At 34.6% G+C, this 14,471-nt stretch overlaps 1 protein-coding gene across 1 annotated transcript in view; it reads left to right on the plus strand.

Moving 5' to 3' along the window:
* The window catches only part of LOC142339958 (vesicular glutamate transporter 1-like), a 58,861-nt gene that overhangs the window by 18,137 nt on the left and 26,253 nt on the right, over positions 1 to 14,471 (plus strand). The window contains exons 2-4 of the mRNA XM_075390328.1: positions 8,081 to 8,304; positions 11,910 to 12,032; positions 12,904 to 13,066. Coding sequence (XP_075246443.1) covers positions 8,081 to 8,304; positions 11,910 to 12,032; positions 12,904 to 13,066 — 510 coding nt within the window. The remainder of the gene's footprint in view (positions 1 to 8,080; positions 8,305 to 11,909; positions 12,033 to 12,903; positions 13,067 to 14,471) is intronic.

A 14,471-nucleotide genomic window follows, 5' to 3' on the forward strand; every position in this document is an offset into this window, starting at 1 on the left:
TAACTATTTTCTCCGTCCTGCGTAAATGTGCGGGCAATAGAATGTTGAGATATCGAAGAACTTTGCTCGCATGTATTTTTGACAACTCAGTAGGATCAGTTTTTCTCTTGTTTCCAAAATTTCCTAGTACTAATTGTTAGTGTTCTCATTTGATCGCATACGGTTCAAAAAGGAAAATTGAGCACCTGTATGTTGAACTCTAGTATCATTTTGAAATTGTGAGGAATTTGGTTGCTTCTTCATAAATTGTTTTTTGGGAATAGAAAAAACTCTTCAGCTGCTTTTATTGTTTAACTCAAATGGATGAAACAAAACTTAAAATTGAGTTGAGTTGGTTTCAAACCGATTTTTCTCAGTAAAAGCGCTCGTCGTTTATCCACTGATGACGTCTTCTTGTGAACTTCTTCAAATATGTGTCTGTAATTTTCTAAATCTCTCATTCTCACTCTAACAAGACCCAACAAAACATTGTGAAGACATTCACATAAAACCAGTATAACATCGCTATCACAACTACGCAAATATTTCCTCAACTGTTCTGGCTGCAAATGCACCATTTGCTTCAGCATAGAAAAAAACTTTCTCTTTCATTGTTTAAAGGTGCTCTTTCCGCTTTATCAGATGGAAGATAGAAAACTTTAGGACGTGGCTCAGTAATATTTGAACAGTATCGTAAACAGTCAGAAAGTTTTATGTCACGATTGATAGACAAAGGCCCAAACGGTTATTTCGTTGCCAATTGATAGCAATGTTTTAAAATTTTAACAAGGTTTAATTGTTTGCCTTGAAATTCGACTTGTTCAATATCGCGGGCTGATTTGAACAAAATGATTTGTGTTGTCCTCAAGTCTTTTGTACGAGACTACTTGTACTGTTGATAAAGGTTGTGCTTCATTTAAATAACATTAATGTTTTTCTGTCGCCCTGCAGTGCTCAACTTAATAAAATCTTTGCCGTAATAAATTTCTTCGCACGAGTCTTCTATTATCAGAAGACAGTTCGCAAGGCTATTCAAAATTTCTAAATGAGTCTATAAATAGCCGGATCTTTTGTAAGTATAAAGTAAATCTCAAAAACTTTGGTGGTAAATGTTTGCTTGTATTCTTCTCTAAAAAGAAGATCCGCTCTTTGATATTCGCACAAAGTCCCCCTAGTAAATCTATGGTCGACGAACTAGATTTGCTGACGCATTAAAACTTATTGATATTAAGTAAGGAACGTGTTTCATTGTCACTTTACTCGGCACCAATTTCGTTACCGTGTTGAATCTAGAGATAATGGTTTTTACAAAGCTCTGCAATTGATTAATATACGAGTATGCCCATTTATCCTCTAAATATTTGTATATCAAATTCTTCAGCGATCGTAATTTTTTTCCTTTCCGCAAATGCTGATTTTTTGTCGTTGCAAGTTATATAAAATTCAGTTTTCTTTTTCTGACAAAGAGTGCCAAATGAGCCCTTAATTTTGGTACCAGCATCTACCAACATCTTTTAAGATCGCTTGTTTTTTATTTTTTCTTAAAGGAATCTGCTGTTGTTGGGGTGTTCCTTGATTTCAATGGTTACTCGTAGATAACGTGAGAGACAGACCACTGCAACCAACAAGTATTTTAGATCCTTGTGCCCTTTTGCTAATTTATCCTCTTAAGCCAACTCTACTGACCAAATTTCGTTTATGTCGTAGGCAATAACTTCCAGTGTTGGATTTTTTTCTAAGTTTATTATGCTTTGTTTGGGCATTTTTGCCCTCTAGAAATTTTTTCACTTCACTTTGCTTAAACTTGTCCTTTTTTGTAGGTTTACGCTTCTGTATGCTGCGGGGCCTCTCATATATTTTAACTCAAGCATCTTTTCTCTTTCGTCGGAAGACTCCCAGTTTTTCTCCTGTTGCTGAGTTCTGTCTTCCTTTGAGGTTTCGAAACCACTTCCGGTGTCTGAGGATACCTCTGTTAGTAATTGACTGATTTTTTCGTGCTTGTTTCTTTTTGCCGAAAGTTTTCTTATTATCTTTTATTTGGCAACTCTATGAATTCTTTTCCGAATCGCAATTTTATTGTTAGTGTAGATCATCAAGTCTCTTTTTATGATTAAAGCCTCTAAAATCATGAAATAACCTGGATTACTTAAATTTTAGTTGGTTACTGCAAAGCATAGGGAAAAATGGGTCAATTTTTTCCTGTCGCTTTTCCGTCAACATTGAAATTTTTATTTTCCTCTATAACAGTTTTTTTTTTACTATTTAAAGAGGATAACTATTTTCTCCGTCTTGCGTAAATGTGCGGGCAATAGAATGTTGAGATATCGAAGAACTTTGCTCGCATGTATTTTTGACAGCTCAGTAGGATCAGTTTTTCCCTTGTTTCCAAAATATCCTAGTAGTATTTGTTAGTGTTCGCATTTGATCGCATACGGTTCAAAAAGGAAAATTGAACACCTGTATGTTGAACTCTTTGATCATTTTGAAATTGTGAGGAATTTGGTTGCTTCTTCATAAATTGTTTTTTGGGAATTAAAAAAAACTCTTCAACCGGTGTTATTGTTTAACTCAAATGGATAAAACAAAACTTAAAAATGAGTTGAGTTGGTTTCAAACCAATTTTTTTTCATTAAAAGCGATCGTCGTTTATTCACTGATGACTTCTTCTTGTGAACTTCTTCAAATATGTGTCTGTAACTTTAGGACGTGGCTCAGTAATATTTGAACAGTATCGTAAACAGTCAGAAAGTTTTATGTCACGATTGATAGACAAAGGCCCAAACGGTTATTTCGTTGCCAATTGATAGCAATGTTTTAAAATTTTAACAAGGTTTAATTGTTTGCCTTGAAATTTGACTTGTTCAATATCGCGGGCTGATTTGAACAAAATGATTTGTGTTGTCCTCAAGTCTTTTGTACGAGACTACTTGCACTGTTGATAAAGGTTGTATTTTATTTAAACAACATTAATGTTTTTTTGTCGCGCTGCAGTGCTCAACTTAATAAAATCTTTGCCGTAATAAATTTCTTCGCACGAGTCTTCTATTATCAGAAGACAGTTTGCTAGGCTATTCAAAATTTCTAAATAGGCGAAATGTTTAAACGTAACACCAATTGTTTTCTTCGTTTTGATGTAAATTTGTTGCATTTCTTGGTATAAAAATATAATGTTGATTTTTTTTGGCAATATGTGTTTCCACTCAACATTTTGAGAAATAACTATGTTTTGTCACAACCTGAAGGCCCTACAACGGTCACGAATACCCTATCTTGCGTAGATATAAATTTAATCGTTGCCTTGGATTTGGTAAAATGTATCCAACTAAACTTGGCAATATTGACATCCAAACTGAAGTTTCTTCACAATTTGGTTTTAAAACGGTTAATTTGACAATACAAAGTGATAGTAGCAGTAATATAAGAAAAATTTGTAAAAAAGCCACTTCTGACTGTAGCAACGTTGTTTGATTGTAAAATTTTCATGACGATTTGCTGCTACTTTTTTAAAAAAATAACTGATCTCTACAACAGCGTGAACATGATCAACTGTTACTCCCTCCATCTGGAGACATATTAAAAATTTTTTTAAAATGTATAGAGAAATAGTCACTTTTCATAAAACAAATCTTGGCAATTGAACTCAGTGAGAAAGTCTTCCATATGTACCATAAAGCACTCAGAGAGTCTCTCAGTTTCGTCATAATGAACAACTTCGTGCACTCTTTCTTCCTTCACCTACTCTCGAATCTACTTCGGCCGTGAAGGATCGTTCTTTTCAATTTCTTCACCAACCGGGTGCGTTGACATTAGTAAGAGTCTGGGAGGACAGACTCTGTATTGATAATTTGACATTCTGTTTTCTCCACTGAAGAAAAGGTTCAAAATATTATTCCAACTGAGTGAATGAGCGAATTTCTTCCTCAGTCAGCAACAATTTTTACTTTTTCTTTGTAAATCCTGGTTTCCGGTTTCTATGGTTTCGTCGTTGGAAATGGAAAGACTCAGACACCCATCCCCCGTAATCATTGCGCAAAATGTTGAGCTCGGTGACAAGATTTCTTCCAGTTCCGCCAATTCCTGTCAAATTTGTTAACCAGTTGAAATAGAGAGTGACTTTTTCTTTTGCCTAATGTTGGCTGAATTTGTTTTTGCCATTTGAAAAGTTTTGAAATTTTTATGTAAAATAGTTTACAGATATCAAAGGACACGCCAGTGAAATCAGATCAATCATAGAGCACTCAAGAAAATCTGACAAAAAAATTATTTTGTCCTCTCCCTTAGCGTAGAATTTTGAGCTCGGATTCTTCAAGCAAACGCTTTGATTTATTTGTGCAAGATAAATATAGGGAGAGTGTCCTGTTTCTCACTCAGTACCGTGCAAATTTCTTGTCAACCATTTGAAAAATTGATTTTGTTGAGTTGTTAACTCACTACAACTTGTTTGAGGTAAAAATGACACGCAGTCAAGATAGTCCCTGATATAAATATAAAATTCTTTAACAACAAATTTTTCTTTTCTGTGACGTAATCCTTCAACGTCCAACACAACTGTTTTGCTGTTCAGCATTTCAATAAGTGAAAAAATGACAGATGGAAATTCTTTACGTATAAGCAAAACAATATTCCCGACAATTGACCGCTAAAACAATTGCTACTAATTCCTAAAACATAAAAGTAACCAGGTGCCTGGTTATGTTTCGTATATAAAACCACCTGCGTCGTGTAAAATAGCGTGCAAACGTAAAACTTTTTGAATTTCTCAAGTATGTAACTGCTGAAGAATTATCTATGCCAATAATATCACCATGGGTCCTCAATTTTAGCGCCAGTTTAAAATCAAGCCCTTCAATTTGACCAACATTTTCACTTGTAGCCCAAAAGTAAATTTACCGTTATACTGTTGTTTGGCCATTTTAATGATACTGATAGATAATTTTTGTGGATTTTGTTCAAAAATATTCTGTGTACAGTTGGTTTTTCAAGACCCGTACCTTTTTTCGCTAGCCTGGCTACGCATTAAAATGATTGGGAAATAAGAAAATGGGGATCCTTCATTGCGTCGGGAAAACAATTTGTCTACAGATATCTCCTCATATCAATGCTGTTTCGTATTTGAACAGCATTTTTTATTCATTAATTGCTCTAGACTAGAAGGTAATAAAATTGGGTGTGTTCATGCAACATAGCTAGCACGAAAAGATTGCAATCGTTAGAGAGAACAGTATACTGAGATTCACTTAAAATAGAAGAGTTTGAGTGTATAAAATTTAAGTGTAGTAGTTAATTGAGTAACCTTTTACAACAAAAACGGCAGGATTTGGTTGAACATGCCTTAGTTTAAACTTATAACTGAACTCTTATTATCCTTTTTTTAGCTTCAATTTTTATTTGCTCTACTCAAATTATTATTTAGCAGAACTGCTCCTGGCTTTTATCAACAGAATCCTACTGTTTAATTAGTTTAATCTAAAGGCGGAATCGGCAACTGACAGCCGAACATTTGCTTATGAGACTTACAGAAAAAAGACTGGTATCATTGTACAGCAGGATTTTCAGTTAGATAACTGGGTTACATTAAATGGCTATGTCTCTTTTCATTTTTTATTTTATTCAGTCATTTCCATTTGAGAAAGGCCTTATGAAAGGAGCTCAATACTAGCTGGATTACGTAACGTCTTATGTCAGAGAGTTTGTATATGACCCAGACACATTGGATGACGGGGTAAAAAATTTTTTTTAACGTTTTTGACGCAAAAGAAATTCCACTGTATGAAAATCAAGAAGACTACTGATGTCTTGAACTGGTCGAAAGCATTTGGCAAATGCAACCAGATATTGAGTGCCCAGAAAGTTTTAGCGAACCACCAACACCTGCCACGGTCCATGATTCCTTTGCTTTTGCACCTGAAAACAAAATATGTGATGTTTGGAGCAGCAGGAGCCTTGCGACTCCACCCGTGACCAAGTGTTTTGCGCCAAAGAAACGAAGAATCGATCTCAAATATTAAAAATAAATCCAATTTATTCCTTTGCTGAGTTTTTGTTGTGTGTGTGACTTTCTTTTGTGAAGCTGACTTTGAAATAATTGTTTTCTCAGTATTTAATTCTCAGATAATTCAGCTTTTTTCAATTGTCAAAAACTAGGAAAAAAATTTCAATTTTTTCGTGTCAACGATGCCTATCATCGTGAAAGGAAAATTTTTTAGTCATATTTTTCCGTTGCGGACATAGTACACCCTAAACGGTATCAACACCCTTTTAGAGAAATTTAGAAAATGCGGCTTGCTTTGAATTGAATTGTAAAGAAAATGCAATACCCATAAAACTATTTAAGAGCACTTTTCCTGACTTCGGTGTTACATTGTCGGTTGCAAAGATATGCTAAAAATAGAACTCAAACTCAAATTCAGCCTGGTATTATGTTTGCCACACCCAAGTTTCGTCTACCATGTTGTGACGTTTTACATGAGGAGTCAAAAAAGGTCTTCATAGAAACATAAGTGTCTTAATCGCCGGCTAAATTGTCAAAGTCTTGCCTTTTTTGTTCTCAGTCTCTCGTACTTTTTATCAACAATTTCAACACAAATGATAAAAACGACCTTGTACCCTGAATACTTACAATTTGACATCATCTAATTTAGCGGACTGTTCATTTATAACATCTGGTCCGCAAATTAGTGATGGTTTCAACTAAAAACGTAAAAAATTAACAAAAAAACATACACTTAGCACCCAGTTAGTCACTATTATTTGTTTAGCCGAGCTGTTATGTGACATAACTTCATTATAAATTGCGTTTCAACTCAGACGGAACAGCTTATTTTGTATTCTGAGCCCAAGAAACATCAATTTTTTTTTACTTTTTCATCAAAAAACGCTGAAAGAAGGACAAAAAATTAACGAAAAGTAATATGCAAACAAAACCAAATTAATTATCATTAATTGTTATAACGAACTTCTAACTTAAAAAACTTTGTTGCCAACTCCATTTTAACTAACATAAAGCATTTTATTATACATTCATACCTCAAAAATCACCAATTTTGTTCACCAAGTTGTCACTAAAGAATTTTAAAATTAAACCCGATTCTTTAACACTATTTTTCATCTGCCATATTTTAACATTTTTTTACGACCTATAAAAATGCTTATTGGCGGCAAAAAACATTTTTTTAAAAACTTTTTACCACCGAAAAATACCAATTTTTGCACTTTTTCAAAGTTTTGTCTGTTTTTGGTGCAAAATGACTTCAAAAATACATCTTAGCCGCTCCATTCAAACTAATTTCAACCCGTTAAAATTGAATTGGTCCCCATATCGAGCCTTTGCCGACACAGTAAGGAACCCAATTCCGACACAGTAAGATACCAAAATTCATTTTTAACCAATTTTCAGATAATTTTTAAACCCCAATTTCTTCAAATTCTCAGTCAAATTTCACGAAATTGTGTCCTCCATTGATTCTCATGCGCCATTTTCAGTTTGAAACTCTACTTGAAATTTCTTTCCAAGCTTGAAATTCAACAAGCTTTTATTTTCATTACTCCGCCTTTAGTTGTTAATTCAAACATATGGGCAATAAAACGCATCAAATTAGTACCCTTGTGCAGTCTCAGCCTCGCAAAACTATTAAATTTCTTACATTGGAACAAAAACTTATCCAATTTAAACTATCTTTTTCTTCGCTTACCTCAGTACTCCTTTAGGTCACTTTTACTTTTCAGTCCTTCATTTGTCTCATTGGACTGCAAAAAAGATTGAGAGTTTAAAAAAACACGAATTTAAAAAAAAATTCACAAGATTCTTTCATTCACCCAACCAACTTTTTTCCAAAATTTTTTTTCAAGTTCCACCACTCTCACAACATCAAATTCACAAAAAAAATCGAAAAATTTTACAAGGACACCTTAAAAAGTCTTTGCTTGGTTTATAACGGCAAGGGACAACGCCGCCCCCCTCCTCCCCCCCCCCCCCGTTACAAACCAGGCAGATCTACTACTACTTGCTATGTAGTACATATTTTAATAGGGATCAAAAAAACACTGGGGTGGGGGTTGGCGAAACAGGAAACAGAGCAGATCCAGAAATGCTTATGTTTAGGAACCTACTTCGGAGCAGTGTTTGCAAATCTGTTCGGTGGATACATAGTGCGCAGTCTCGGGTGGCAGCTGGTGTTTGTGATTGACAGCTCTGTGGCTATCCTCTGGCTGCTGATGTGGATCTACTCCATCTATGACAAGCCACGAAGCCACCCCACTGTTCAGGAGGAGGAACTGAACGAGATCGAACTCAGCATGGGTATCCACACCGCAGAGTACCAATGGGTAAGTAACATATTCAGGGAACTTTCGTAGTCGCCCCAACTCCTTAAATAACGAACCCGTTATTAGAACCCATTTTATTTAATTTAAATACAAATTTATTGGCGAGCATGTCAACATTTAACCATCAAGTAACGTTTCCTGAATTTCTATATTTGCTATCCAAAAAACCAAAAAGCACAGTTGAATTACATTAATCATCATTGATCATCATTGACCCTAGTACTTTTTGAAAAAAATTACACTTAAAATTGCTTTTAGTAAGTATAGGTAAAAACTACACTAATAAAGAATTTTCGCAATGATTGCTGGAATCAGCACACCCAATGAAGCACACCATTGGGTGTTAATGCTCGCTTTTAAATATACAAGGAGGCTCTTTAATGTGCTTTCGCACATAATGTTTATGCAGTTCATCCACATTCTTGACTTAATTGGCTACCAAATGAGGAAGAGATCGAAAACTTTCAATAACATACATATCGTTCAACAACACAATAATCGAATAAAATAATGCTACCTTAGAGGGCCGATGAAACTTACTGATAGAACTATAAGAAAAAAACTATCAAAAAAAAACCAAATAACAATAATTAATTACGACCAAAACACAATAACTATTTAAAAAATTCATAAAATCAAACTGGAATCAGATAAATTTTAAACCACACAAATCATCCTAGTCCTCCTTAGAAAGGATATGGGACCTGTTCTCAAGGCGGCTGGGTTAACAGCTCGACAAAAAAAAGAGCAAAAAGGGGCGAAGTTCAAAAATACGTTTTTATTTTTGAGAACAACTAATTTCAAAGTAGAATAAAATCGTTATACAATTACTGAAATTACAAAGCTGATCATTTATATCTCCATACGAAGCAATTGATACCTATCATTATCAAGCTTACGTCATAAGTCTACAAAAAGAAGAGAAAGACCTCAAAAAACAAAAAGTTCAAACTTTGCGCGAAAATGGCAGTGAAGCTGTCCAAAACCGTAATTTTTTTCATTAAGATCATTGAAATTGTTCCGTTGCGCATATTTAGAAAGCCATTGGACCTATCATTAACGTTTTAATACAAAAAGAAAACAACAGTCCTATGAAATGTACCATAATGTAAAGATCCTAAATATTGCATGAAATTTCGTAGTAACAAAGCGAGAAACAAATGGTTGAAATTCAAAAAATAATAGGATTAAGTTTTGGCTCACTGGAGACCGGTTGGGACCTGACTTCGCCGAAACTAAACTACAAATCGACCAAAAATGATTTATGAAAATGGCGAAGCTGAAAAATCCAAAACAGTTTTTGAAAACAAATATTTCAGAAGTTATATCAGTTATAAGATTTCAACTAAGATGGATGGATTCGCTTGCAACCCCTCAGTAAGCCAACATTTTTATAATATTCTATTTTTATTATATTGTTATATAAGTTGCAAGACTACAATATGACAACAGATACATGCAGAAGCCAAAATTCTACAAACAATTTTACGACATCACAGGGTTGAAGGCATTTTGATTAATTATAGGGTCTAATCTGCAAAAACTATAAATCATTTCTCGCGTCTCATATGAATATCAAGGGGGTCTTCCGTATGAAAGGACTACGTAAAAACGGCAACAAAAAGAATCCCAAAATTGAAAAATATCGAAAACTCAAAAATTTCTTACAAAATTAAATGTTTGACGCCATCAGTCAAAACATATAAGAAACAGACAATTTAATTTTTGAATCAATAAAATTGTCGAGACTTCTTATTAATATATTTGAGATACACGATGACAAAAATGGGAGCAAAAAGAGGACAGTTGAAATTTTTTTTATTTAATTCTTTGAAAGAAATTAAATAATTAGCTACACAAATTAGCCAAAACACAAAAATCGTTAAATAGGTTCAAAATAAGTCTGTGGAAGCACTTGAGACCAATCATTATAGACCAACATTCAACCCCTACTGCATTCAATTTGACTTTTCAATGAAAGGAAAATTCGACAAAGACACAAAATGAACCTATAAAATGTGCATTTTGAAGTTTAAATCAAGTTTTGTTTTGGAAAACTCGTAGTATCGAAAACGAGAAACCAATAGTTAAATTTAAAACCGTTACAAACATTAATTTAAAACGCACATAAAATATGTTTTGTTCTGACTGCTGATTCTACGCCAGAGGATGAGAGAAATACGATAAAATAGTGGCAAAGTTCAAAAAATGACCGACATTTTTCTCAAAACCAATACATTGAAAGCCATAGGTGACATTAGATAAAAACTGAAAGCATCGTCTATGCTCTTTCAAGGCTCTTAAAGAATTCAATTGGGTCTTTGAATTGCAAATATGTGTTATTGGACTACAAAACTAAACCATTGGAAGCAAAACATAAAGTTTTACAAAGGCATTTGCTCAAAGCCAAAGAAACCATGAGCTTAACTATGAAAACATATTTTCGGTTTGCTTCATTTTTTGTAAACATTATCTCTTATAAATTAAGCCCCGATTCGAAATTTTGTCAGTAGTTAACATAAAAAATTAAAAATGCCGAATTATTTCGAAAAAGGCCACGCCAAAATGTAATTCAACATTTCCATTTTACTGTAAGGACCCATAGCGAGATCAAGAGCAGCGCTGATTTTGCTGCGCGTCTAAATAAACTTCATTATAAGGTGGTCTTGACAAAAGTGGTCTAAAAATGCGTATTCGGTCTTATTTTTGAAGATAAAAACCTGAATTTTGACATAATTAGCACAAAAAATAGCCAAAAGCTCTGATCCAACAACTCATCAACTCTCCACTATCATTGAGGATTACACAAATCACACTACTGTTAACAATCTTAACCAATTTCAGCAAAATTGGCGAAAATTTGGTTTAAAAAAATACGGAAAATGTGAACAAAAATAACGGAACTCCATCTACTATTCACAAAAATAAAATCTCGATAGTTTCCTTTAAAAAAGGAAATTCAGAAACATCTTTTTAATTCCATATACTACGCTGGACGGCTTTCTAATGATACCTGTCACAACTCTCTACGATGATTATATCGATCGGCTAAATTTGACTTAACAAAAAAACCCATTTGAGTATATAGTTCCTCCCCCCACTAAAGTGGGTCGGAACAAATACCGACAATCAATGTATGAAACTTCACCAAGGTTCCAAAAAATTGAAGTTTTAACCTCAATACTTTCTTTTTTCGCCCATTTTAATGCTTTAACTTTTGCTTTTATTAATTTGATGATGATTTATAGTTTTTTTTAGTTAAAACGGGAATGTTCGTGAGACCAATTATATAGTTGAGACAATCACAGATTGCATTTCGCTTTATTAGATGAATCTATAAGAATTCAAAATTTTGATTTATCTCAGTTTATTTGTTTGGAAGAAAAGCAATACTACAACATCTTGTGTGATCTTCTGATTTTCGGCTGGAATTGTTAAAAACTGTATAAATTTGATTAAAACTTGGAAAATTATCACAAACGATTAATAATTCTTGAGACCTGACACTTCCAGTTGGGTTGTCCTTGCAAATATTTTCTCTCTAGTAATCATTCAGGGTTTAATGAAACTTCAAGTCGTATTTCTTCAATTGCATTTCTGTCCAGACCTCACCGGTGCCATGGTTTTCTATCTGGACATCTGCCCCCTTCTGGGCCATCGTGGCAGCCCACTTCGTTCAGAACTGGGGATTCTTCACTCTTCTGTCAGAATTGCCCTACTACTTCAAGGTAACAACACTGGCCTCAACCGTCGTGATGGGAAATAATATAAGTCCTATTAATACTCCGTTATAACAGGTTTAAAGCAGTGAAGTGTAGTTAATCAAAAATTAAAACACTCACGTTTACATTTTAAAATGCCGAAAGTCTGCAGTGCCAGAAGTTAAAATGCCAGAAGTTCCTACTTAGCCAGATGTTGAATTCCGCTCACTTTTCGTTTTTTTTTAACGTGCGCGTTTCGTGTTTTAAGTAATGGTTAAGTGACTCCGCTTGAAGTCACTGAAAACTTCTGACGTTTATCGAGAACCGCGAAGCGATTCGAGATATTAAGTCAGAATTTCGAAGTGACTTCTGCAGAGACACTCAACCATGCTTAAAGCACGAAACGCGCACGTTTTAAAATGACGAAAGTCAACGGAAGTCAACTTCTGGCTAAGTAGCAACTTCTGGCATTTTAACTTCTGGCACTCCAGACTTTCGGCATTTTGAAATGTGCACGTGAGTGTTTTAAGCATGGTTACGTGACTCTGCAGAAGTCATTTCGAAATTCTGACTTAATATCTCGAACCGCTTCGCAGTTCTCGATAAACGCCAGAAGTTCTCAGTGACTTCAAGCAGAGTCACGTAACCATTACATCTATAGTACATAACCAGCTATAGACCGCTAAAATTCGGCCGATTGTCAGCTGTCTTGTCGATAATTTTCAATTACAAAACTGTGGACTTTACTTAATTGCTACATTTTGTAAAGAGAGTCCGCATTAGTGAAAACTGGAGGTCACTTACTTTTCTGCGTTGGTTTTACTTTCAAATATTATAAAAGTATTGTCTACAATTTGTGTAAGTGACTATGTTTTGAAGCATAGTAGGGATGTTGCAGGATGTGTATGGAAGCGAGATCGGGTCGACAGGAGCTCTGACGGCTGCCCCCTTTGCAGCCACCCTCCTCACAGTGGTGATAGGAGGCATCTCTCTGGACTACATGAGGGACGAAAAGAGGGGAGCAAGCACTACTGTCGTCAGGAAGACTGCCGTATGCGGAGGTAGATACAAAAGTATATACATGATCATAACCCTGCTTGTCAAGACCAATCAAAAACTCAGTTTGAGGGTTATCGAAAGCATATGAGTGGTATCTATAAGACCTTAACGTTTGTGATTGCGAAAGTACTGAGTTCTCAAATTATAGTGCAGTAGCATTATAAAACATTTTTATCGCTTTAGATCTGTGCCCAAAACTTAAAGTAGGCACACTTGTTGCCAGTTTGCTTTTTTATCTTGGTGATATCGGAAATCACTCTGCACAGAGAAAGAGTTGGGTGCTATTGTAGCCGGAAAAAATCAAGTCTCCGTCCAGAGAGGTTTTAGGTCGCCTAATCAAGTCTTGGCCTCTCTCTGGCAGGACTTGGCCTCTAGAAATCTGTGAATCAAGTCTGATGGTGCCTGAGATTTCTGTACAGGAACTGATGGCTAAGTTAAAAGGGATGTTACTTGTCCGTATCAAATCAGAAAGCTGGCTAAATTATGTTATTGCTTCTGAATAAAAAATTGGATTAAAAATTAATGTTAGAGTCAAGATTTTTGCTTGAATGAATTGAAAAATGTAATTCAACAATTTCTGACTGATAAATGGTGCACTGGATGTGGTTCATCAACTGCTTCAGATTAAGTTATAAAAAGAAAACAAGGAGGCGCGGTAATGTGAGTTCGCACATAATGTTCCGACACCGCTCGTCCACATTTTTGACATAATTGTCTACCAAATGCGGAAGAAAAAAAATTCAAAAATACACATACTATTCAAAATTAATTGGTTGAAAAAAAAGAAAAACGCAAACCACTAAATGAATTTAAATATTGTCGTATTGGATAGCCAAAAATACCTGCCATTAATAAGACTACAAAACAAGACAGACAACAAATCAACAAAAACATTGAATACAATCAAAATCAATATCTAATTTTTAAAAACAATTCACCAACAAAGTCAAAAAAGCCGCAGCTCAAACCTAAACTAAAGAAACCAACTAGTACTCAACTTCAAAGCACACGGGATCTGTCTTTAAGGAGATTCGGTAAACAGCCAGGAAAAAAAGAATAAAAATGTGCAATGTCACAAATACCATCAATTTACAATTAAAAAAGCTTGAAAAATTCTAATGCAACTACGTCAGGGACATTGGGACTGATCATTTTTGAGACAATAAATTAAATAATGCCACTTCAGAGGGCCGATGAGGCCTTTAATTGATGAGACTAGTAGAAAAGATGAACGACGACATCCATAAATGTTAATTACGACACAAGGCCTATTTTTTCTTACAAACACTTAATAAAAAAATCAAATTAGCACCAAAGAAAACCTGATAAAAGTCTAAATACGATCAGATAAGGCATCAGATATAAAAAAAATTATCATCAGCAAAAAATACTTGTAAGTCTCAAGAA

The sequence above is a fragment of the Convolutriloba macropyga genome, chromosome 5 (assembly GCF_964194025.1).
Source record: "Convolutriloba macropyga chromosome 5, txConMacr16.3, whole genome shotgun sequence".
Taxonomy (NCBI): Eukaryota; Metazoa; Xenacoelomorpha; order Acoela; family Convolutidae; genus Convolutriloba; species Convolutriloba macropyga.